The sequence below is a fragment of the Lingula anatina genome, chromosome 2 (assembly GCF_051362555.1).
Source record: "Lingula anatina isolate TDL-2025a chromosome 2, LinAna3.0, whole genome shotgun sequence".
Lineage (NCBI taxonomy): Eukaryota > Metazoa > Brachiopoda > Lingulata > Lingulida > Lingulidae > Lingula > Lingula anatina.
The window spans coordinates 46,356,817-46,379,492 of NC_141768.1; the positions used below are offsets into that span (position 1 = coordinate 46,356,817).

Genomic DNA, 22,676 nt, shown 5'->3' on the forward strand with positions numbered 1-22,676 from the left:
TGTCTAAGGTAGCGGCATGTCTCGATAACTCACGCTCGCAGATGTTTAGATAGGTTCCCATTGTTCTCTTATTTGTTTACGCTTTGCCTCTGCCGCTCGTCTCTTACTTGTTTTGGGCCTTTCTCATTCTCTCTTCTCGCCAAGTTTCCAATGAACTGCTTTTTTTTTCGTGATTGCAATTTATGGCTTATTGTTCTCACATTTATGCTTTTTAGATTTACTGTGAGGAGAGCTAGTTTTTCTTGTCATTGTTTCTGTAATTCGTGTAGATCCTTTCGAGGAAATTCAGTCGAGGAAAATTGCTACAGACTTCTAAAAGCCTTCTGCTTTCGATTTCCATGAATTAGTTATTTCAATCAACATGTATTACGTCAGAACAGTACAAAACTGGGGCAGGAAACGCAAGTAAAATATTCATTGATTTGATGTAAAATGCGGTTTCCTGAAATTAATACTTGTCATAGTAACGAAACAAGGCCCCGTTTAATAAAAGATGGCGCCTTGAGCAACAGAACAAATTCTGCAAAACACTACATGGATATCGTTGATATAATTACTCCATGAAATGTAATAAGATCAAACTTTTGATACTCTCTGCCCGTAGCGCGTCTCATGGCGCACTCTGTTTAATGATACTATTGTCTAAACGCGTTTTTCCTGATCTTTTTCCCCCCACGAGGTTGTGGTTCCACATCAGTCCACTGCCTTGACAAGCTACCCTTCGTGTACGATCAGATATGTCCGTGGCTTTCTCCTTTGGCAATCAATGTCATTTAAACATAAAACTTGCTTTATTTTCAGACACATATTCACCTGTAAGCCTTAAACATAATACCCATGTTCAGTTATGCTTAGGACACGTCCAGGCAAATGTGTCCTCCGTGTGAGAGTGAGACAGGGGCATTATGCATTGACCTTCCACCAAAACTGCGTTTTGCTCCAAAATATCGAATTTTCTACTCTATATGGTTAGTACAAACACCGAAGTACAAAACTGTGTATTTATATCTTCTATATTTCTGCTGACACAGAACTTTGACAGAAAGCTCTTAGCTCTTTATTTCAGTTTCAATCACAACCATATACACATGCCTCTAAATTGCCACTAACATCTATTTTCATTGAAAAAAAAATGTATAAAAGTTGTAGAAAGTGTAAGGACGGACTGAAATTTTAAATTTAAAGTTAAAACTGCATTAGGTAGCGGAAAATTGTTCATAAATAATTTATAAACCTGTTATCTGTTTTATCACAGTTCCACCAATGCAATTACGAAACCAATATAAATAAAATATGAAATAAATAAATAAATAAATAAATAAACCAAATTCCACCAAAATAAACGCTTCTCATTAGATGAAAAACAAAACTATAACTACTTAAGAAAATAGCTTAATAAAAATCCTTGAAATGAAATAAGTTAAAAACCTTCACCTTTCATTTTGTCAGACACTATGCAACAGAACTTGGCCAGATCATGCATGAAAAGTAATGGTGGCTATTATCATTATAATACTGCAAATATGCTGGGAATTCTTTAAACTAAGTCACTGAATATCAAATAAAGCAGAAAAGACTGGTGCTTACGGTAATGTCAAAATGTTGCTTTTCTTATGTTCAGAAAATTCTAACTCTCACCAATAGGCATACATGTAACAATTCTACCATACATTAAACAAGCTGATTCTTAAGAGATTAATAGCCTCATACTGTCCACGTTCACAAATCTATCTGGGTGAGATATCCATATCTATCGAAGACAGCCCGAATTAATTTAGAAGTTGAGATGACCATAAGTCAATACTGGTCTCAGTCGAGATTAAAACCTGTCTTTGCTAAAGACTTAAATAGTCTAATTGTATCAAAATTAGAGCAAAATCAATAATATGTTTGTGTATAAACTTTTTAAAAACATTAAAATATTTACCTTTTTTCTTAGTCATATCTAGAAAATGTTTTATCATATAGACCTGTGGAGAAAGAAAAGCTGCAACAAGTGCCATTATATTTGGACGGAGATGAAGCTTAAATCAGTGCACAGGCATTATGCATAAATCTACTCAATGAACGTGACTTGTAGCATAACCAAGCTGCCTATTAATTTTTAATTTTCCACTATATAATGTTCATCTTGCTCTTGATAAACTTGGACTTCTGACAAGTGGTAACAGAAAAGTGAAAGGAACAAGACTGATTATGCTAAACCAGCAATTTTCAGGTAAGTGTCCCCTCCCCCTATAGCAAACAGCCGTCCTCCCTTGGTACTGTCCATGGCTTGCACTGCCTTGGTCATCTTGACCTCCCCGAGACACTGAAATGACAACAGCAGCAATGACAAACAAAAGTTTCTATATAAACATTATGATTAAAAAATCACCACTGTTGGAGTAAGTCATCTTGAGCTTGATGAGGCTCATTTTTCATGCATTTGTATCACAAATTGATAAAATGTTATTTTAAAATCCATATTTCAAAACTTTTGTGGCCTCCTATGGTTTGGGAGTATGCCAACATATCTTTTAATATAACAGAAAATTTATCCAGATTACAGGGATAACAACTGTTCATTTGGGTTGTAAAAATTCCACAAAACATATTTTCCTGGGGTAAATGATGATTTCCCCATATTTACCAATGGTTAATAAATCAGTTCCAACATTCAGAGTAAGTCCATGTTTGAAGAAACGTTTGGTGTTTGTAATAATCTATTAAGAGGTTATTACAAGGGTTACACTGCCATCTATGAAGGTCCATGTGGTCTTATGGCAATTACAGATTCCAGATACTTGCGATAATTTATTATATTTGTACGTGCTGAAACAATGTATTTATTGTGGAATTTTGAATCTCATACAAAGAGTTGTTATCCCTTGACAATTTTCCTCAAGATCTTCCCTTTGTTTTCTAAGAGAAATTCAAACAAATTGCCTGAGACACAAAGACACAAACAGTTTTTTTTTATTCCACACAAAGAAATAACACTGAATTATTCATAAGGAGTTCATGAACTAGGTTACATTTGTAAATATAGAGACCAATCCTTAATATGAGATCAATTCACCCAGATTATCAAAGAGAGCTTAACTCAAAAAATCCCTTCAAATTTTGCTGTAGAACATCAAATAATTATTTTCTTTATTTTTCTTATAGAAAGAAAACAACTCCCTTTGCAATTGTTCTAAACAAAATCCAAAGACAATTCCCTTAGTTTCTTAAAATAAGCTCTCTTAATTTTCTCAATAAAAAGACCTTGAAACCAATGCCCCAGTATAAAGACACAGGACTAGAGTTATATACCAGATCGACAAATAGAATTTCTCCAAGTCTCAAAAATAAATCAATCAATAAATAAATAAATAAAATCCCCAAAATAATTTAAAAAAGAATTTATTCTTTCACCCCTCACCTCGCCTGTAGTGATATTGATAGCTTTAGCACTCTTGGTCCCACTTCCTCCAGCAATCACCACATCATTCTCACAGAACTGGGCACAGTACAAGTACTGGCCCTCCCCGTTATCAGGGAAAGGAATGTTCTGCTGCAGTTTGCCTGTAGAGTAGTCAAAGATCTGCAGAGCATTGTGGTGAGTCCATGAGCCAGTTAATATTTGGAAGCCCTGGAAAAGATCAACTGATAAGTCATAAATCATTAAAACATTCAAGTTTTGTCAAAGGATAAGGGCTATTATTTGTTGCTTGCTATGAGGAAGAAATTGTGCTTTCTAGGTGCATGTATCACCTAATATTAACATCTATGACTTATCTACAGGACATGAAACCTAAGCATAATCAAACTTCTAATCATAGCAATAATTTATCTATTTGGGGTCTTATTTCTGTAAGCCACAACCTTCAAAGGTATGACATGAGGTACTCAAGTTTTAAATATACCCTACCAAGAGTTTTAATATGAATACTTACCCTGACATCCAATCCGTCCCCACAGATATGAGGTCCACCTATGGTACGCTTCACTCCATCTGATGATCGCTTGTCCCAAACCTAAATCACAAGAAAATGTCAGGTGTTTTAATTTTTTTTCACCAAAGCCCCAAATACAACAAATTATTAATATATGTTTAATATTTCTTCCTCAGTTTTCTCACATATATCTCTTGACATTTTTTTTAGAAATAGGACTCAAGAGGGAGTGTCAAAAGACTGAAATATTTATTCTGGCAAAAATGTTCCCCACACACACACACACACACACACACACACACACACACACAATGTCAGTGATGTTTAAGAGAAACACTACTGTCAATGAAGACATGAGAGAAAGATGAATCTAGTAATTGGAGAGCTTTCAGTCTGTTGATAAATGAAAAGTTTCGGGTGGTGTCATAGTGCTTCAAAATATTTAAGTTGGCAACCACAGGCTTAGGATAGCATTTTCTTTTTCATCCATTTATTTTTGTCAAATTCTACACCATATCTACTTATGCTAATTTTTTTTTATTTTTCTCACTTTCTTACAGATTTGGTTAATGCCCAGAACAAGTCTTCTCTCAAGCAATATAAAATTTGGCCAAATTCTGATCATCTTCTTATTTAGCTGAGGAAAACAAAATACACATTTTTTTTTAATTTTAGGTCAAGTCTACTCTCTACACAGTTCAAAATTTTTTGATTTGGTTAAAATTTTAATGCTTTTTGAAGGTGAGAAAATTATTTATTTAGAGTGATCCTAGTTAGTTACCTTCAGGTGATTGTCCCAACCTCCAGTGATGAAAATGTTATCATTTTCTGGATGGAATTTGAGGGCAAAGATCCTCTGAGCATGCCCTACTCCCTGTTCCTCAGGATTAGGTTTATACTGGTGATATCCTTTATACTCTGTCACTAACTAGAAGAAAATACAGATTATCCTAAATATAGGTATTTGATAGTATTTCAATTAGACTCAATTTAAATCTACTTTATTGGTAGACATATATATTGGACTCCATTTATCTGTACCCTAAGTGTTGGAAAAATTAGACCTTATCCTTCTGTGCTTCACTGGTAGACAAATAAGTATCAAAAGTGTTATAACTAGTATTAGTTTTCATTGATGGCTAGAGAGTAATAATAATGAAGTAAGAATTTTTAAATAATAGCCACAGAAGAATTACTTTTCATGCCAGTAAACTTTAAATAAACATTTTGGGTATTTTGGCCCAAACTGTGTATTAATTTTCCTGACACCCTAAACAATAGCCCAGTGCCAGCCAACCACCATTGATTTTTATATTAAAAACTGTTACCTCTTGAGTCTTGGTGTCATATATTCTTATATCCAAATCCTTGCCAGCTGTGGCAAAGGAGAAGCTATCCATGCTGAAGTCTAGACAGTTGATTTCATTGTGCTTCTCTGAAAACATAAAAATGTGGAACTCCAAGTAACTATTTTTACTGTCCTATATTACAATCTCAAAAGACTCTCTCACTTAGCATAAATTCATTTAAATTGTTTATAATTATTCCCAGCAAACTACATCTGTAAAGGTCTATGAAAAGCTTCTTGGTTATTAATTTTATTGCAGCATTTTTTGTACATCACATTTTTATCCTGTAACACATAATGATATTCGGAAACAACAAAGCATATTTGTCCAGAACAGAAATCAGCTTGGCAACCTGTGCAAATCAATTCAATCAAAACCAACCACCCATTAGTATTTACTTTGACCTTTGACAAAAGTTACCTGAAATAATTTCTGTGCACTCTCCTGTCTGTGTGTTACAGGAATATACATTACCATCCGCACCACCAGCAAACAGTATGTGCTGCTGTTGTGGATTGAATCTGAGACAGCCTATAGGCAAACCACCGTATTTAGATTTCCTCAATTCCTGGACTGGGTTTCCAGTCAGAGCATCTAGTATCTAAAAATATAAATAAAAAGAAATTAATAAATGGTGATCATGATTAATAAATACTTAAAAACTGTTTGTCATGACTGTGTATTACTTTTTAAAATCATAGTCTTTGTTACAATCTCGTAAAATTATAGTCTAGTCAACGTGATAGTATAAATTATCTACTAAGTGAATGTAATCTGAAAAGAAAATGTACAGAAACGTCAAAAAGTCAACATTAACAATCACTAACACTTTTAAATTATTAAAATTGAATATATATATATATATATATATATATATATATATATATATATATATATATATATATATAACATACCTCAATACCACTATTTCCATACCCAACAGCAAGAGTGTTGCCATCATATGAAAACTGAAGACTGTAAATACCATCTCGTTCAATGTCACGCATTGATACTTGTTTGATGTTGTCTACTTTTTCTAAGTTGCTGGGCCATTGACTTCCTGAAGAAAGGTACACTAGATACTAACACCACTTTATCTCAAATACCATTTAAGTTATCAAATATATAAAATTTTCAGAGAACAGGAAAAGTACCTCTCTTAAATTTGGGTGACTGTCATTCATCACACAATTAGTGTCAGACTAAAAGGTTTGTAATTGTGACAAGTGACAAGACACTCATGAATATTTAGCAGTTTATGTAACTTCCAGTAACTTCGGAAGTCACGTGGTGAATTTGACCTTGTATTAGTATTCATTCACTGTGTGTGCAGAGACCAAGAGGCACGTGTGTTGTGTGCGGTTGTGTGCTCTAGGCGTTGTCCGAAGTTGTCTGTCAGGGTTAGTATTTACTTATAATGTATCATATTTAGAGTTATTCATTATAAAAGATAACATTATATAAGAGAATACAAGCGCTATCTTGTTGTGACAGCGTAAGTACTAGTAGTTGTCCTATGATACCGATATTTGTCTCGCGTTCAGTTTCAGTATGTATGTAGCTTTGTGAAATAGGCCTTATTAAAATATACTCTTTGTACTTTTTCAGGGGCCTTATATATGCTGTCTTCTTACATATGCCTTCTTTTTATATACCTTTTTATGCCACCGTCAAGCCGTTAAATGACTTTATATGCCACAATTGAACTGAATAAACTTTTGGAAACTAATCATCTTTGTCATTGTTGCCATGCTATGAAAATATAAAAACACTCGGTTACATAGTGATACCACTTCCCTGCAATGGCATACGCTGCACTGGGGTAACAACATGAATATAAAGGAGCATTACAAAATTGAGTGTTCTTTATGTGTTGAACATTGACTGGATCAGTAAAATGCTCAAACAAATCCTGACGTAACCAATCCCATGATAGTTATTCAAAGTAATGCAAAGAAATGCAACAGATGTCAGATGAATGAATTTCATCCTTATTTTGAAATAACAACTAACTTTAGGTGTAATCAAAAGGCATGAACTACAATTTAAAAAATCTAATAAAATTGGCGTGAAGGTCATATTTACATATTCAGTATATGAATACTAAATGTTTTCAAAACTGTGTGGCAAGGGCCCACATTAATGTGAGTTAGCGAGTCAGCCTGTCATGGTCACCTTGTTCTATCTGCTTTCCAGCTTGGATAGCTGCTTCCAGGCGTCTTCTTGACATCGTTCTTTTGGTCTAATAGGGAACTAAAATAATTGTCATTCGAATTAAAATCGCATTCAAACTGCTTTTTTCAAAAATACGTTATTTTCTCATTCTAGCTAGTCTGTACAGACAAATATTTGTTCTGGTAGTTCTATGTTTTGCTTGACCTGTCAAATACAAAACTTCCGTTTCAACCACGCTCGGCTGTCACCTTGATTGGATAGTAAACGATTGTCGTAAAATCGCTAAATGATATTAAAACCGGGTGCATAAACTTGAAAACCACCTACAACAACCTTGGACTACCACATTAATCCAATACAATGCAAACATAAACTATAACAAGTGGTTAAAGCCTTCAAACCGAATGTCGTAAAGTCCCCATATACCTCCATAGAGACAATAAAATAGAATGAGCTTGTGAAACAAGAAAAATCCAGTTCCAACATAATAATCGAAATAAAATACTGCCGGGCATCGGAGCCCCCTAAAACTTGGCACGCTTACCGCTAATACTGCAGGCTACATCATCCCGTCGCTCGTTTGTAAATTCCGTGCATGGCATACGCACAATCAAACCGTAAAAAACAAATTCTCGGGGTGTCGTTGGCTAGGTCCACTCAACAATCCAATTCAGGAAATGACGTAACCGCAGAGGTCGCATTGTCCAATGGCATGGCTTCTTTTTCGTAATGGTAGGTTAGAGTGGACCTGGCCAACGACACCCCGAGAATTTGTTTTTTACGGTTTGATTGTGCGTATGCCATGCACGGAATTTACAAACGAGCGACGGGATGATGTAGCCTGCAGTATTAGCGGTAAGCGTGCCAAGTTTTAGGGGGCTCCGATGCCCGGCAGTATTTTATTTCGATTATTATGTTGGAACTGGATTTTTCTTGTTTCACAAGCTCATTCTATTTTATTGTCTCTATGGAGGTATATGGGGACTTTACGACATTCGGTTTGAAGGCTTTAACCACTTGTTATAGTTTATGTTTGCATTGTATTGGATTAATGTGGTAGTCCAAGGTTGTTGTAGGTGGTTTTCAAGTTTATGCACCCGGTTTTAATATCATTTAGCGATTTTACGACAATCGTTTACTATCCAATCAAGGTGACAGCCGAGCGTGGTTTCAACTAACTTAGTCAAGCCCTTGGCGTTTGTAAACAACATTTTTAGAACATTTACTCTATCCTTGCAACAACAACAAGGTAAATTACTAAAACACTTTCTTAGCTGGATCATTTTAAACTCACCAACGGAGTTTAAATTGTCAATAAATGCAACAGAAGAAAAAACATAACATATTTTGTGCTCACCTTAGGAGAACTTCATGTTTTGCGGGAATGATCAGCAGCAATGTTGAACAAATTTCCAATTGGACAAAATTTCCCAGCGCATGCGTATCATTCAAGGTTGTCTGTTGACCCAGAATTTCATCCGCCTACATTTACAAAATATATTGCAATTTTTCTTCTCTGCAAGCTGCAATATCGTCGGATATTAAGCCTATTTATTGAAGGGATTTAAAGGCCTTCTTCCAGAAAGAGTATCAGATCAGAAAGGTTTGGTCGTGATTTATCCGCGCTTCTGTCAATGTGCAGACATGCAGCGTTGACAGTGTTGTGATTTGTAGTTTGAACTAAGTTGATTGGGAGCTATAGATCTACATTATATAGTTCACATCTTGAATGGATATACTCATTTACTGACTGCACAAAGACTGGCATTCCATATATAAAAATATTTCATTTGTAACCAGAAATGTCTTCCAAAAAAGATGTCAGGATTCTCCTTCTTGGAGAAGGTAAGGAAGATAGTGACAGTGAGGCAAATGTTTCATAATTTTCAATTTGGCCAATTTCACCTTTCAATATGTCCCATTGCTGCAGGCCATCTGCTTTAGAATAACTCATAGTAAAAGGTCAATCGAACAGCATGTGTCCCTCTCAATGATGCAGAAGTTTGATGATCTGCATTTCTTTATCCAGAAATATAACTTGTAACATCAGGGATAGTTCATCATATATCACAAATACAACTATTTTCTTTTAGATGGAGTTGGCAAGACTTCACTGATTTTATCCCTTGTCAGTGAAGAGTTTCCAGATGAGGTAATATTTTGTATTTTGATTTACAAGTGACTTAAAAGTTATTTGGAGCTTCAAGTTTTATTTATGTCATATGACTATTAAATGTTAGTAAAGACAAAGATGATTGATCAGTGTTATAATGAAAATGTATGAATTAACTAGTCATATTCTTCAGTCTGCCTTATATGTGAAATAAGAGCAGCTACATTTTATGCCACTCAGTGACAATATATTTAGTTGCATTCTTCATAGATTTTCAAGTGATAAATAAGGAAAATTGTGTTTTAATGTTTCTAAACTGAATAAAAAGTGAAAGGAATACATTCATGAACAATTTTTTGCTAAATTGAAACTAATACCTAATTTTTTTTTATCAAAGTGAAATTGAAATCCTTTCTCTTTTCTTTTGCCTTAGGTTCCTGCTAAAGCTGAAGAAATCACTATTCCAGCAGATGTCACACCAGAAAGGGTTCCCACACACATTGTGGATTATTCTAGTAAGAATCAATAGACTCAGAATATCATGCAATTTTATATTGAAAGTGCAAAATATGTTTACACTCTCATGATAAAATGTAAAATATTTAAATTTTATTAAAAGAATTTGTTTAAATTCATTTATTAATTTAGTAATATCAATTTAGCATTAATTTGGTGATTGGGCTCACATTTGTGTGCATGATAAAATATGCCTAATACTATTATTGTTGGACATGATAATGCCTGTTTTTGTAACTGTTCAGAAAATTTACAGAGTCATCTGAGTCTGATACTGTCTTTATCTAGGTCATAATACTGTATTCTTTCTCTTGTCCACTTCCTTAAAGATAAAGGTCAGTTATATAAGTGTTGACAGGAGAAATAAAAATAGTCATAAATGGTTTGATCTTGTCATACTTAGACAAGATGTTTTTGCTCATTCTGCTATATTTCCATTTCAGTTGTTTGAAAATTGTTGTAAAATCAGTAATGATTTTCTTTTCCCCAGCTGCTGAACAAGATGAACAGGAATTGACTGAGGAAATACTGAGAGTAAGTTAAACTTCTCCAAAGAGAAGTGGCAATTTATTTTAATCTTCATGTTAAACGTCATAAGTTTTCCTCTAGAATAATGTTGCTTTATGCATAACTGTGTTGTTTATGTAAATAAGATATTGATAAACAATATATGAAAAAAAATCAGAGCATTAAAACTATGCACAAATTAAGGTAAATGCATTTTTCAGGCCAATGTTATCTGTATAGTTTATGCTGTGGATGAAGAAGAAACAATATCGAAGGCAAGTATATGAATGATGTGTAATTTACACCACAGGTATATGAGCAGGTTCAAATATAGGCCAAGACTTGGTTTGGATGCAGATGGAATAGCATGAAGTTTTGAATTTCTCTGGCGAACAATTACATAACATTGTGTTAATATATTTTTTTTTTTTTTGAATGGAGGATTAAATTGTCCCAGACAAGTGAATCTTGAGTTTCCTGATATACCGATCACACAACCTAAGTTTTTATCTAAGATAAAAATCCAAAAAGGAATAACTGCTGGCAGTGATAATTAAATACATCATGAACATTTTTGCAAAGTAAGAGCTTATGTGTAGCAGGTTTTGATATATATGAAGTGGTATTTTTATTTTATTTACCAGATCAGTGAATACTGGCTCCCCTTTGTAAGGAAGACCCTGGGGGAGGAGCACCAGATCCCTGTCATACTGGTTGGTAACAGATCTGACACCGTGGAACATAGCACCATGGATGTAAGTGGCAGGACTGAAATATGACAGCTTGTTTATTAATTAATTTATTAATCAATTGATTAATTTATTTATTTATATCTGACACTGTGAATGTAGGTACTAGTAGTAGGACTGAAATCTGACAGCTTATTAATTAATTAATTTATTTACTTATATCTTAAACTGTGAATGTAGTAGCAGGACTGAAATCTAACCGCTCATTAATTAATTTGTTTGTTTGTTTATTTATTTATTTACTTATATATTAAGCTGTGAATGTAGTAGCAGGAGTTATATCTTACAGCTTATTTATTTATTTATTTCCCTTTACTTATAAGTCATTACACTAGAATTATGACAGGAACATATTTTATTTTTCAATTGTACTATATGTATCACTGTGATAAGATATCTGTTATCTTACTCATTAGATGATACTTCCCATTATGAATGACTGGGCTGAGGTGGAAACTTGTGTGGAGGTAAGTGATACAGGTCACATTTAAACCTTGTATACCTAAATATGGACACTGACAATATTGTTATTGTTGCAGAATTGTTGCTGACATAGGGGACTTTTAAATGTGATGTACAACTAAATATCAAACAACATTGACCTTGTAATAACAAAGTTTAAATTTTCTGATATTTCCAGCATGATTCAGAGAGAGATGTTTTCTGTATTTCATTGCTTAGACTTAAATGACTGTGACTGGCTTTTATCAGTTGAGCTTTAAGATGAGTCTGAATTTGATACAGTAACATTTGACATGCAAAATTCAAGATATTTGAATATTTCACTATAGCCATTTTTCTCTTCATTACAGTGCTCTGCCAAAAATCTCCGTAACATTAGTGAAGTATTTTACTATGCTCAGAAAGCTGTGCTCCATCCTACCGCCCCACTTTATATCCCTGAAGAGAAAGAGGTAATACTGATTTTGAAGATTATAAAATAAAGAGGAAATGGAAATTTTTTTTTTTAGTATTTAAAGGAGTATAATTGTAATACTATATGATATTTTGTAATTATTTATTCATTATGCACTAGTTGAAGGTTTCATAGATCTGAAGTGTACTTTTCCAATTTATATTTTTATAATTTGAAATATTCTAGTTCATATACAGCAATTTATTATATTATTTTAGTATTTTATGGTATGAGTTTGCATAAGAATTGCTCTTTTTCCTGACAAAACAATGAGCATCAAATTTGATACATTTCAGCTTACAGCAAAATGTAAAAAAGCCCTGGCTAGGATATTCAAGGTATTTGTCTTTTGTTCTTAATTTGTTGTCTGGCGGTTAGGCTCACACTTATGCATTTGTTGTATGCGTGTGAGTGGAATGAGTGGAATTACAGTTTTAAAAAAAGTACTTCTAGCTAAATCAAATGAATTGTTTGAATAAGTGATCATTTTTTGCCTTTCTTATTAATGAGGTGAAACATTGAATTATTTAGCTTCAACAACATATTGACTAGTTTGACTAAGAGTGGGTATTATGGAAATGACTTAAAACGAAAATGGCTGGCTTTACATGATTGTCTTCATTAGAATGTGGTACTAATTCCCTGTTATTTTCTTGGCTTGTGTTTTAGATCTGTGACCAGGATAATGACAAGCTTCTCAGTGATGAGGAAATCAGAAAATTCCAGGTAAATATTTGCATTCTGGCAATTAACTTATAACATCTAAGCCTCTGAGTATGGTTAAGAGACAATATATAAGAAATAAATATCCACTCCAAAATTCAGAGATGATTAGATAGAGTAACTGGGATGGGTAGGTAGTGAAAGTTAGTTTCCAATAATCTCCAAAAACCAGGGTGATAAACTTGTACATGTGCTGAATGGCATGATAACAAAGTATTGTTTGCACTATGACAAATTGTTAATATGAATTCTGTTGTTTCAGATATTTTGTTTCAATGCACCCCTTCAACCCCAAGCGCTGGAGGATGTGAAAACAGTGGTGAAGAAAAACATTTCTGATGGAGTAGAAGATGACAGTCTGACAACTAAAGGTGAGTATGGATTATTGTGCCACTTATGAAACTGAACAAATTTCCAGTTTCAGTAGATGCTACAATAGACATGAGCTTTCTGCAGGAAACCAAATTCTGCGCTTTTTTATTCAATTCCTAAGGCGCCCCGGACCCACAGGTGGTTAGGTGTTGAGTCCCATATGCATGATAATGCAAGAGTTTTTTTTTTTTTCTTTTTTTTTTTTTGAAACCTAGGGTCATGTCTGTTACAAGTGGACATTTTCTTGTTATTGGACAGCAATTTCCATTGTGTTATACTACAATCTGGGCTCTTTGAAGCATGGTAGATTTCACACAATGCCAAATTGTTAACATAATATATTTTAACAAGAACTTAAATCTCATAGTGATCTTAAACCTTTGCAATATGTCTGCTAGGGTCATCAGATGAAGATTTTGAGATCAAGTGTTGATTAGCTTATAAAAGAACAAAATCGTGGCAAATTACAAATAGAACTTTTCTTTTGTTAAGGATTTCAGTTTTTGCACATGCTGTTTATCCAAAGGGGAAGGCATGAGACAACGTGGACAGTCCTCAGGAAGTTTGGATACAATGATAGCCTACAGCTTGCCAATGAGTACCTTCACCCAGAGTAAGTACACTAAACGACAAGTTCCTTAACCAAGGGTAAGTATATTTGTACAGTTAGACAGTTAGTAAGTATATTTGTACAGCTAGACTGTTCAGGTATATTTGTTCTGCTAGACGGTGAGTAGGTATATTTGTACAGATGGACAGCCAGTAGGTATATTTGTACAGTTGGACAGTCAGTAGGTATATTTATAGTCACAAGGTTTATCTGTAAAGTTGGCCTATGAGTTCCTGGACAGGACAGTCAATAGATGTATGGGTCAAGTTTTTTTATTTAAATTCAATAATTAAAAATCAGTGGTAAGGTTTATGTTGTATAATGTTTCGATGAGCCTTTTTATGTACAGACACAGATGTGTCTGTACATATTGCCATCACCTGCGTCTGTCGTCGCCGATCATGTCGCCGTCGCCGTCGCCGTGCACTTTTAGTGTTAACACCATAAGTGGAAGACAGTTTTACTTTTTGGCTTTATATTTACAGAGCTGACTAATATTCATAAAACGCAGGTCAAGTTCGAAAATCAGCATGATTGGGCCATTATTGTAGAATTTATGCTGTTTTTTTCACTTTTCAGCATATATGCAACACTGTTAACACATTTCAAGGAAAACCAAAACCGATAGGCCTGTTGTCATGAAACTCACAGGAGTAATCAGTCTTACTAAAACGCAGATCAAGTTCGAAAATCGGCATGATCGGGCCACTATTTTAGTAGTTATGCTGTTTTTTCACTTTTCAGCATATATGCAACACTGTTAACACATTTCAAGGAAAACCGATAGACCTGTTGTCATGAAACTCACAGGAGTAATCAATCTTACTAAAACGCAGGTCAAGTTCGAAAATCGGCATGATCGGGCCACTATTTTACTAGTTATGCTGTTTTTTACACTTTTCAGCATATATGCAACACTGTAAACACAATATAAGAAAAACAGATGGGCCAATTGTCATGAAAGTCACAGGAGTGGTCAATTTTACTAAAATGCAGGTTGAGTTCGTAAATCAGCATAATCGTGCCATTTTTTTAGAAGGTATGCTGTTTTTTCACATTTCCTCAGATTCAATTTTTAGGCATGTTAACAGTCTCATTATTAAACTAATAAGATACGTGAAAGTGTTTGTTTGACATTTCCTACATCTTTACAACATTGTTAGTTGATTTTGTAAAAATGATGGTAAACATGTTATTGTGTATTGTGTAATAAAGTTTCAAAAATGGAAATAAACTCATATCATTGCAGTTTGTCAGATTCAATCATTCACTATGTTCAGAATCTCAGAATGGAAGCAATTGGACATTTAACACTGCTCTATTGATATTTTTCTCATCTCATCAATTTTCTTAGTTGATCATATAAAAATGGCAGTAAACTGTTAATTTTGTTTTATGTTAAAAATTGTTATAAATGGGGAAAAAAACATTTCAGAACAGTGCTGTCTTGTTTACATTTTGGCATTTTCAAGTTGTGACTTTGAAGTTCCATGGGCCTGAAGACCTTTGCTAGTCACATTTTCTGAATATCCATGATACTAATATTTTATTATTAAAAATTGATGGTCATTATGCTGTTAAACATTATGTAATATTGCATCAAAATTTGAAAAAAACCTATTTTGGGCACTGCTCCCATGATTACCTTTTAAGAAAAACCATGTCACTTACTGTTCTCAAACTTACAGGAAAGAAACATGGGACTAAAATACAGCTTCAGTAGGCAATGCAATCTGCCAGTTAAACAGTTTTTTGTGAAAATTTAATTTTTCACATATTGGCATTTTCAAGGTGTGACTTTGAAGTTCCACAGGCTTGAAGACCCAGGCTAGTCACATTTTCTGAAAATCCATGATACATATATTTTGTTATTAAAAATTGATTGTCATTATGCAGTTAACCATTATGTAATGTTGCATCAGAATAGAAGAAAACACAATTTTGGGTGCTGCTGCCATGATAACCATTATGGGAAAACCATGTTACTTATGATTGCCAAACTTTCAAAAAAGAAATACAGGACTAAAATGCAGCCTAAGTTGGAAAAGCAGTCTAATTGACTTCTTTTTCTGGAAGTTTTACATTTTCAAAGTGTGAACTTGAACTCCCATGGGCCTGAAGCCTTATGCTTGTTTCACATTTTACTTACATTGGTATTACCTGTTGAGCATAATTAAAATTTGATGTTGAATTTGCAGTTTAACATAATGTACTTTTGCATCAGAATTGACAGAAGCCTATTTTGTTATTTCCTGCTTTTTGTCTGTACATTTGACAGCTTTGCTGCCTTGTTTTTCGTTTTTCAGTTTCCATGTACCCTATGGCTGTTCTACTGAGCTGACACATGAAGGGTATCAGTTTCTTACCACTTTGTTTGACAGATTTGATGAGGTTAGTAAATTTAGTTGTTTGATCCTCAGAACTTAACATAATCAGTAATGGAGAAAATAACCTTAAGTGATTTAATATATAGTTGCCTATATTGAAAAAAAAACATGAAAAAGTACACTTAACTTTACCATTAAGTACTGAATCAACGATTTGTTGTTTTACATAATTAAAAACACTTAAGTAAATGTTTACCATTTTTACCATTATTTGCCTCTAGGATAAGGATGGTCACTTGTCTCCCACGGAGCTTCAGAGTTTATTTGGAACATGTCCCAGCATGCCTTGGGGCCCTGACGTGAATAATGCTGTTTGTACCAATGCCCAAGGCTGGATATCATTGCAGGGCTATTTAGCACAGTGGACGTAAGTTGTGTTTGTCTCGCTGCCTGCAGAGCCAGTTTCCACAGTGTTTTGATGGTGTATAAGATGAAATAAAAGTAATTAGTCACTTGGATTAGCAGGCCTCTAAAGATTTTTTAAATTTCTTTTTCAGATTAACAACTCTACTAGATGTTCCCAGGACTCTAGAAAATTTAGCATATTTAGGATACATGTATGAACATGACACTCAACTCAGTGCTATCAATGGTATGTGTGGCAAAAAAAAAGATTGTTTGGATTTTTAATAATTTCACATGTAAAATGTTTGTAGTAATTTATGTGAGCTTATTGTGATCTATTTTTAAGAGTTTGTTTTTTTATAACAATATAAATACAAGTGAAATGACTTTTATAATGTTTTTTGTATTTTTGCTTTTCTAGTTACTCGTGAAAAGAGGATAGACTACCAAAAGAAACAGACCTCAAGGAATGTATTTCAGTGCCATGTATTAGGACCAAAGGGTGTAGGAAAGGTATATTTAAACAGCTCACTTTGACAGTATGTTTTTGAAAGTGATATTGAAATATCTATTTGAATCTGAAATGTTTCAATGTGTCATCTACAGCAACCAAAGGAAGATTGAAGTCGACGGAAAATGGTTGCCATGGATTGAAAAATAAAATCTAACATTACCATTTCATGCTGCTATTAATTAATACATTACCGATCTCATACACCATATTTTTGCAAAATTTATGTTATTGTTTTTGACAGTAATTTTAAACATATTCTGGTATTCCAGACTGTATTCCTGCAAGGTTTGATAGGCAGAAACTTACAGTACATTGCCACCCTCAACAAAGATCATCTGTCCCGCTTTACAATTAACACAGTACAAGTCTATGGTCAGGAAAAATATCTGCTGGTAGGGTATTTAGAAAAAAAAGAAAAAAGATACTGCTTATAACAATACACTTGAAGAAATTTACTTATCGAACATTGTTCTGTCAAGATATAAATGAAAAAATTCTCATAAAGATGCATTTTAAGACCACTTTACTGTATTTTTACAAACCAAAAATTGTAATTTTAAGCAAAACGGTACAAATTCCACTCCTTTTAAAGGGTGACACATATCCTCGGTAGCACAGGCTATAAATATTGGACAATAGCAATCCTGTATGCTGTCCCTTACCACACAATACACATACAATACATGTTCTGTTTCCTGCAGCTGCATGAAGTAGATGCAGGTCTGTTACAATCCCAGCCTCCTTTAGACATGGACTGTGATGTGGCCTGTATCCTCTTTGATGTCACCAACCCAAGCTCATTTGAATTCTGTGCCAATTTATACAAGGTGAGATGGTCAGATTTCTCTGTTAGTTCTTCTATTTTCTCCGTTCTCTTATTGCTTTTCAAAACCTGTATAAACCAAGTGTGTCTGTTAAATCAGACTAGCATTGCTGCAATGCTATAATGCTATTAGCATCATGAAGATATCTTCATCCAAAATTGGAATGCTTTTGTGTTTTACTTTAGGCTAAATCGGAAAGAAACTATGTGCTTCAACATCTTTCAGCACTTTTGAGTAAATGGGACAGAATTTTTTACTTTTAGTTTAAAAAATGGCTATATAATTACATTGACATTTAACTTAAAATGTGGTATCATTATGAAATTGATAATCATATTATGTTCATAATATTAACATTTCATATTTAAAAATCCATTCTAGGATCATTTCATGGACAGTAAAACTCCATGTCTGATAGTTGGAACCAAAAGCCTGCAGCAGGCAGTCCTCCAGGACTACGAGATGCAGCCTGCCGAGTTCTGTAACAAGTACAAACTTCCTCCGCCTCAGCTGTTTGACTGTGTTACCAGTATAAACAGAGATGTCTATGTTAAGCTGGCTACCATGGCTGCTTACCCGTAAGTTTTCATTGTTTTCTTACCACAATACTTGTAATAGTTTGGTACATTGTTATATTCTCCAACTCTGTACACTACTTTTTAAGCAAATAATACAAGAACGGTACAAATTATTGAAAAAGATTATTCCATCATATTAACCAAGTTGTTTATATGATAGTGGAGGTTGGGGTTAGGGGTGGCAGTCTGTCATACCATAATTATGAAACATTTACATATTAACCTGCTATAGTATATAAGGACCATACTTATAGATGATTGGGGACAGGTAGTACTGCATTTTGCTTTTATTTATAAAAAAAAACTAAATAAGGTTTTGGGGATAACATCTAGATTGACATAAGGTGAGGTGTTACTAAGAACTTAATTCGTCTATGCCTGTATTTTATTGTTCACACCACGGGACTGGTTTCACAAAAGAAGTTCTAATCTTGAAGATAAAGCCTAAACTTAAAGACTAAATTTTGGACAGCATCAATTCAGGATAAGCAAGTCCAGTGTAGTCGTCATAAATATAGTGACAACTGGTATAAAATATTATCTCTTTCTTTCCTCAGGCACACCATTTTCCTTTAAATGGACTAGAACTGTTTTAAAGCACACAAAAATATTTGGTCTAAATAATAAGACCAGCTTTTGATCAATTGACCCCAGTTGAAAAGTAAAAAAGGTTCAACATTGATACTGCTGTACACATCTCATTGGCTACAGCAGTGCTTTGTACTTATTCCAGCAATTTGAAAAGACTGGTCCACATGCTACTCCTCAGGCAACAGGCTGACTGGTTCCATCAGAAACTAAGGTTGCCATGCATGTTCATATTATAATCCTCAGTCCTGCATGCCGGTCAAATGGCTATTTCTTAGCAGATTTCTTTCCCCTAAGTGTTGTCGGACTAATCCACCCGAATAGTGGAGGGGCTATTGCTAACCTGTTGTAACTTTGTTGTGTGATAGTGTAGCATGTGCCAACCAATTTTTTCTTGAGCAATGTTGTCAAATTATTGTACAGCTTTGTATTTTGTTTATCTTATCTGCAGAGGCGATATTTAAATACTTATAACTATTTATGTATGGAGAGAGAGGGAAACTTGCTGTATTCTTTATTTTTTTTTTCTAAAGAGGATAGGATGCTCAATATTCGTTCTTTTGGCTCAACTCTTTCCTTTTCCTGTACCACTCTTGGCCTAGTGAAAACCTGTTGTTACTTTGGTAAAAGATTCATTTATCCCATTGGAATGCTCCTTTGACTGCTCCTGTTACAGCTTCCAGCATGAAAGGTTTATTTGGTAGACTGTCATTGCACGATCAGTAACCACATGCCAATGCAGAGAATTTTAATAACTCTTTCCTTGTCATCTTTACACAAGTTCTATTTATTTAATTGATCTTTCTTGTATTTGCCATGAGTCCGTTGTGGCATTGTTAAGCAGGTCTTTGAGTTCTGCACACTTTTAGCTGCACCTCAGCAGAGGGATTTGTTTAAAAAATAAAAGCCATGAGTTTCATCTCAGTTAACTTTCCTGCAATGCTTGTCTTTTATTTGTAGTATATTACAAAGCAAAGCAGTGTGTTAGCGTAATATCTGCTTGACTTCATATTTCTCTGCCCCCTTTACAATCCTTATCACAATCTTGGGCAAACCTGTCTTTACTGACAAACATAACAATCAGCTTACACATGTGGTTTAGATATTTGGTCAGAAACACTTTAAGTCATTCATTTGTGGAAAAAATAAAATAAAACAGCTGCTTAAAGGGATAATAACTCTTCGTATGATATCTTTATTTCACAATAAAAACATTGTGAACAACTCATAGAAATATAATATATTCTGTTTTACCACAAAAACAGCAGTTACAGCTATTATTCTGATATCTGAGCTTGTCTTCAGATCACGTGTCTTCCATTGATGGCTATACTCTGTTAAAATCTCTTAAGAGATTTTAACAAAAAACCAAACTTTTTAGAAAAAAACCAGGGACTAACTTTGAATGTAAAAATGGATTCATTAACCATTGGTAAGTATGGGAAAATTGTTGTCTACTCCAGCAAAATTCATTTTTTGGCCAAAACGAAGAGTTATTATCCCTTTAATGTAATAATAAAAAACAACAAATGCATGGGTTTTTGATAGTTTTCAAAAGTTGATTTTCATTGAAAACATGAATGTATTAATATGCCATTGCTTATAATGTTTATTATTCTGTTTTATACTTTAGGAACCTTGGTGACATGTACTCCCAGGACTCCAGCTGGCTCCTGAAGGCAGGACTAGGTGTTATACTGGTAGCAGGGTTAAGTTTTGCCATCTACAAATACGCCAATAAGGACAGGTAGCAGAATCCTCTATATAAAGACTGGTGTTTATATTAGAAATGCGCCAGTGCGACACATATTTAAGATTGATTTCACAGCATATCGTCAGGGAGGAACCACACTAGGACCAATTGTTATTATGATGACCCAGATTACATCGGAGAGACCGAGATTCTTGAGCCAGTGACAGCAATGATGTGGTGTTATATATATATATATGAGTTGGTCATTACAGGACACTGACATGATACTTGTAGCATTTATGCTTCAAAACATGCTGGGTTATGGGCAGCAGGTAGAAGGAAGTTAACTTTAACTAACCTGGGGCAATTTATAGCAAAGCATGTGAAGAGATATGTGTGTGATGACACTCCTTGAGGATTTGTTATTTCTGTATTACTTATTCAGAGTTCCACTACCATCTTTTATGAAGATAATTAAGGAAGACATTTGAGTTGGTGGTTTTTGAATGATGTAGTACTGTTTGTTTGATGATTTTAAATTTCCAGTAACTGCCTTCTGAGATTAACAAACTTTTGGGGCTAATTAACATTTTAGTAAGATTCAGTGTTAACCTGTGGGTTTTACTAATGTGAGCTACACAAGTGATGTTGCTGCTTTGTTCTAATATGATTTCATGGAACAACTGCCATTTGTTCTGCACCCTCGGTCTCAGATTTGATTTGAAACTCGCTCCTATGAAGATCATCATGATTGGACAATAGGTAATGCACTGAAACTCAGGTTGATGTGATGGAATAAGAGTATGGCGTAACAAGACAGAAGGGTAAATATGGCATGTGTATATACTTGGAAAATAACTCAATGAGCAGATCAATGACAGTATCTAGTTTGTGTAAAATAAGATTGTATACATGTTGCAGATGTTCTTGTTTTGTTTTTGTTGTTAAAATAGAAAGTGTACAATCTTCATACAAAAAAAGGTGAAATTGTCATTTGAAATGCATCTTTTTCCACCTGAGAATGTTTAAAGTGCTTTGAGCTGTTAAGTTATAGGTGCACTGTTTGCCCTACTGAAGGCATGTAATTTGTACAATGATCTCTTTGCAACCTAAGTTAAAATGTAGCTAGTCATTGGATGTCACTGCATAATGAATTGGTGGTGCTGAGTTCTGAACTGCAGTTAGAAACTATTCTTAGAAAGAGTTTATTGTGCAAGAAAAGAATGAGACTGTCAAACGTATGTAAGGCATCATAATTTTTGAAATCCATACAAGTTTAGATGATGTCTCCAGCATCTTAAACACATAAAACTGATACAAATTTAAACTGAGAAATCAGCATTGTTTTAAATGATATGTGCTTTCTTATCATAGTTAACTCAAGGCACTATATTGTCCAGGTATTTTGGAAGTGAGGGTTCATCTACCCAGTCATTTTAAAATCCCTTTCATGTACTGTCAACTAGCCAGATGAAAATTGCACTAATCCAAATTGTTAAGGTTCTGTCAACCAACTTTACTTGGTGGACTTAATGGAAGTATAAAATGTATTAATTTATGTTTTATTACTGTATTTGTCCATAGCTTGTATATATGTTGCAGATTACTTGTTATGGTAGAAAAGTACCAAGAGTTTGTCAATAAATGTTGATTGAGGAATATTTTGTTAGTGATTTGTTTCCAAGTCTACATGGTAGTACTTTTCTCTCAGTTAAACAAAAACAGTGCATATTAAGTAATTTGACAAGGGCTTTTGATCCTAATTTGATTTTATAAATAACTAGTAATTTGTACAAT

The 22,676-nt window shown here is 34.0% G+C and overlaps 2 protein-coding genes across 3 annotated transcripts; one reads left to right on the forward strand and one right to left on the reverse strand.

Moving 5' to 3' along the window:
* Positions 1-1,034: 1,034 nt before the first annotated feature.
* On the reverse strand, positions 1,035-8,920 carry LOC106161849 (anaphase-promoting complex subunit cdc20). Its single transcript, XM_013538922.2, has 9 exons — positions 8,802-8,920; positions 7,445-7,522; positions 6,184-6,329; positions 5,690-5,870; positions 5,249-5,355; positions 4,702-4,848; positions 3,921-4,001; positions 3,407-3,616; positions 1,035-2,311 (listed from the first exon to the last, which is right to left on the reverse strand). The coding sequence occupies exons 2-9, from the start codon at positions 7,497-7,499 to the stop codon at positions 2,195-2,197; spliced, it is 1,044 nt and encodes a 347-aa protein (XP_013394376.2). The 5' UTR covers positions 7,500-7,522; positions 8,802-8,920; the 3' UTR covers positions 1,035-2,194.
* A 198-nt stretch (positions 8,921-9,118) lies between these two features.
* Positions 9,119-22,538, forward strand: LOC106161848 (mitochondrial Rho GTPase 1-A). Of its 2 annotated transcripts, XM_013538917.2 has the most exons (21): positions 9,119-9,289; positions 9,538-9,596; positions 9,991-10,072; positions 10,564-10,607; positions 10,802-10,855; positions 11,225-11,335; positions 11,746-11,796; positions 12,142-12,243; positions 12,542-12,583; positions 12,915-12,971; positions 13,231-13,339; positions 13,833-13,953; positions 16,257-16,341; positions 16,559-16,704; positions 16,835-16,929; positions 17,104-17,195; positions 17,466-17,588; positions 17,898-18,023; positions 18,402-18,598; positions 19,332-19,400; positions 20,820-22,538. In XM_013538917.2, the coding sequence occupies exons 1-21, from the start codon at positions 9,247-9,249 to the stop codon at positions 20,935-20,937; spliced, it is 1,926 nt and encodes a 641-aa protein (XP_013394371.2). In that variant the 5' UTR covers positions 9,119-9,246; the 3' UTR covers positions 20,938-22,538. The 2 variants fall into 2 exon arrangements, with proteins under 2 accessions (XP_013394371.2, XP_013394373.2); XM_013538919.2 differs by lacking the exon at positions 19,332-19,400.
* Positions 22,539-22,676: the final 138 nt, after the last annotated feature.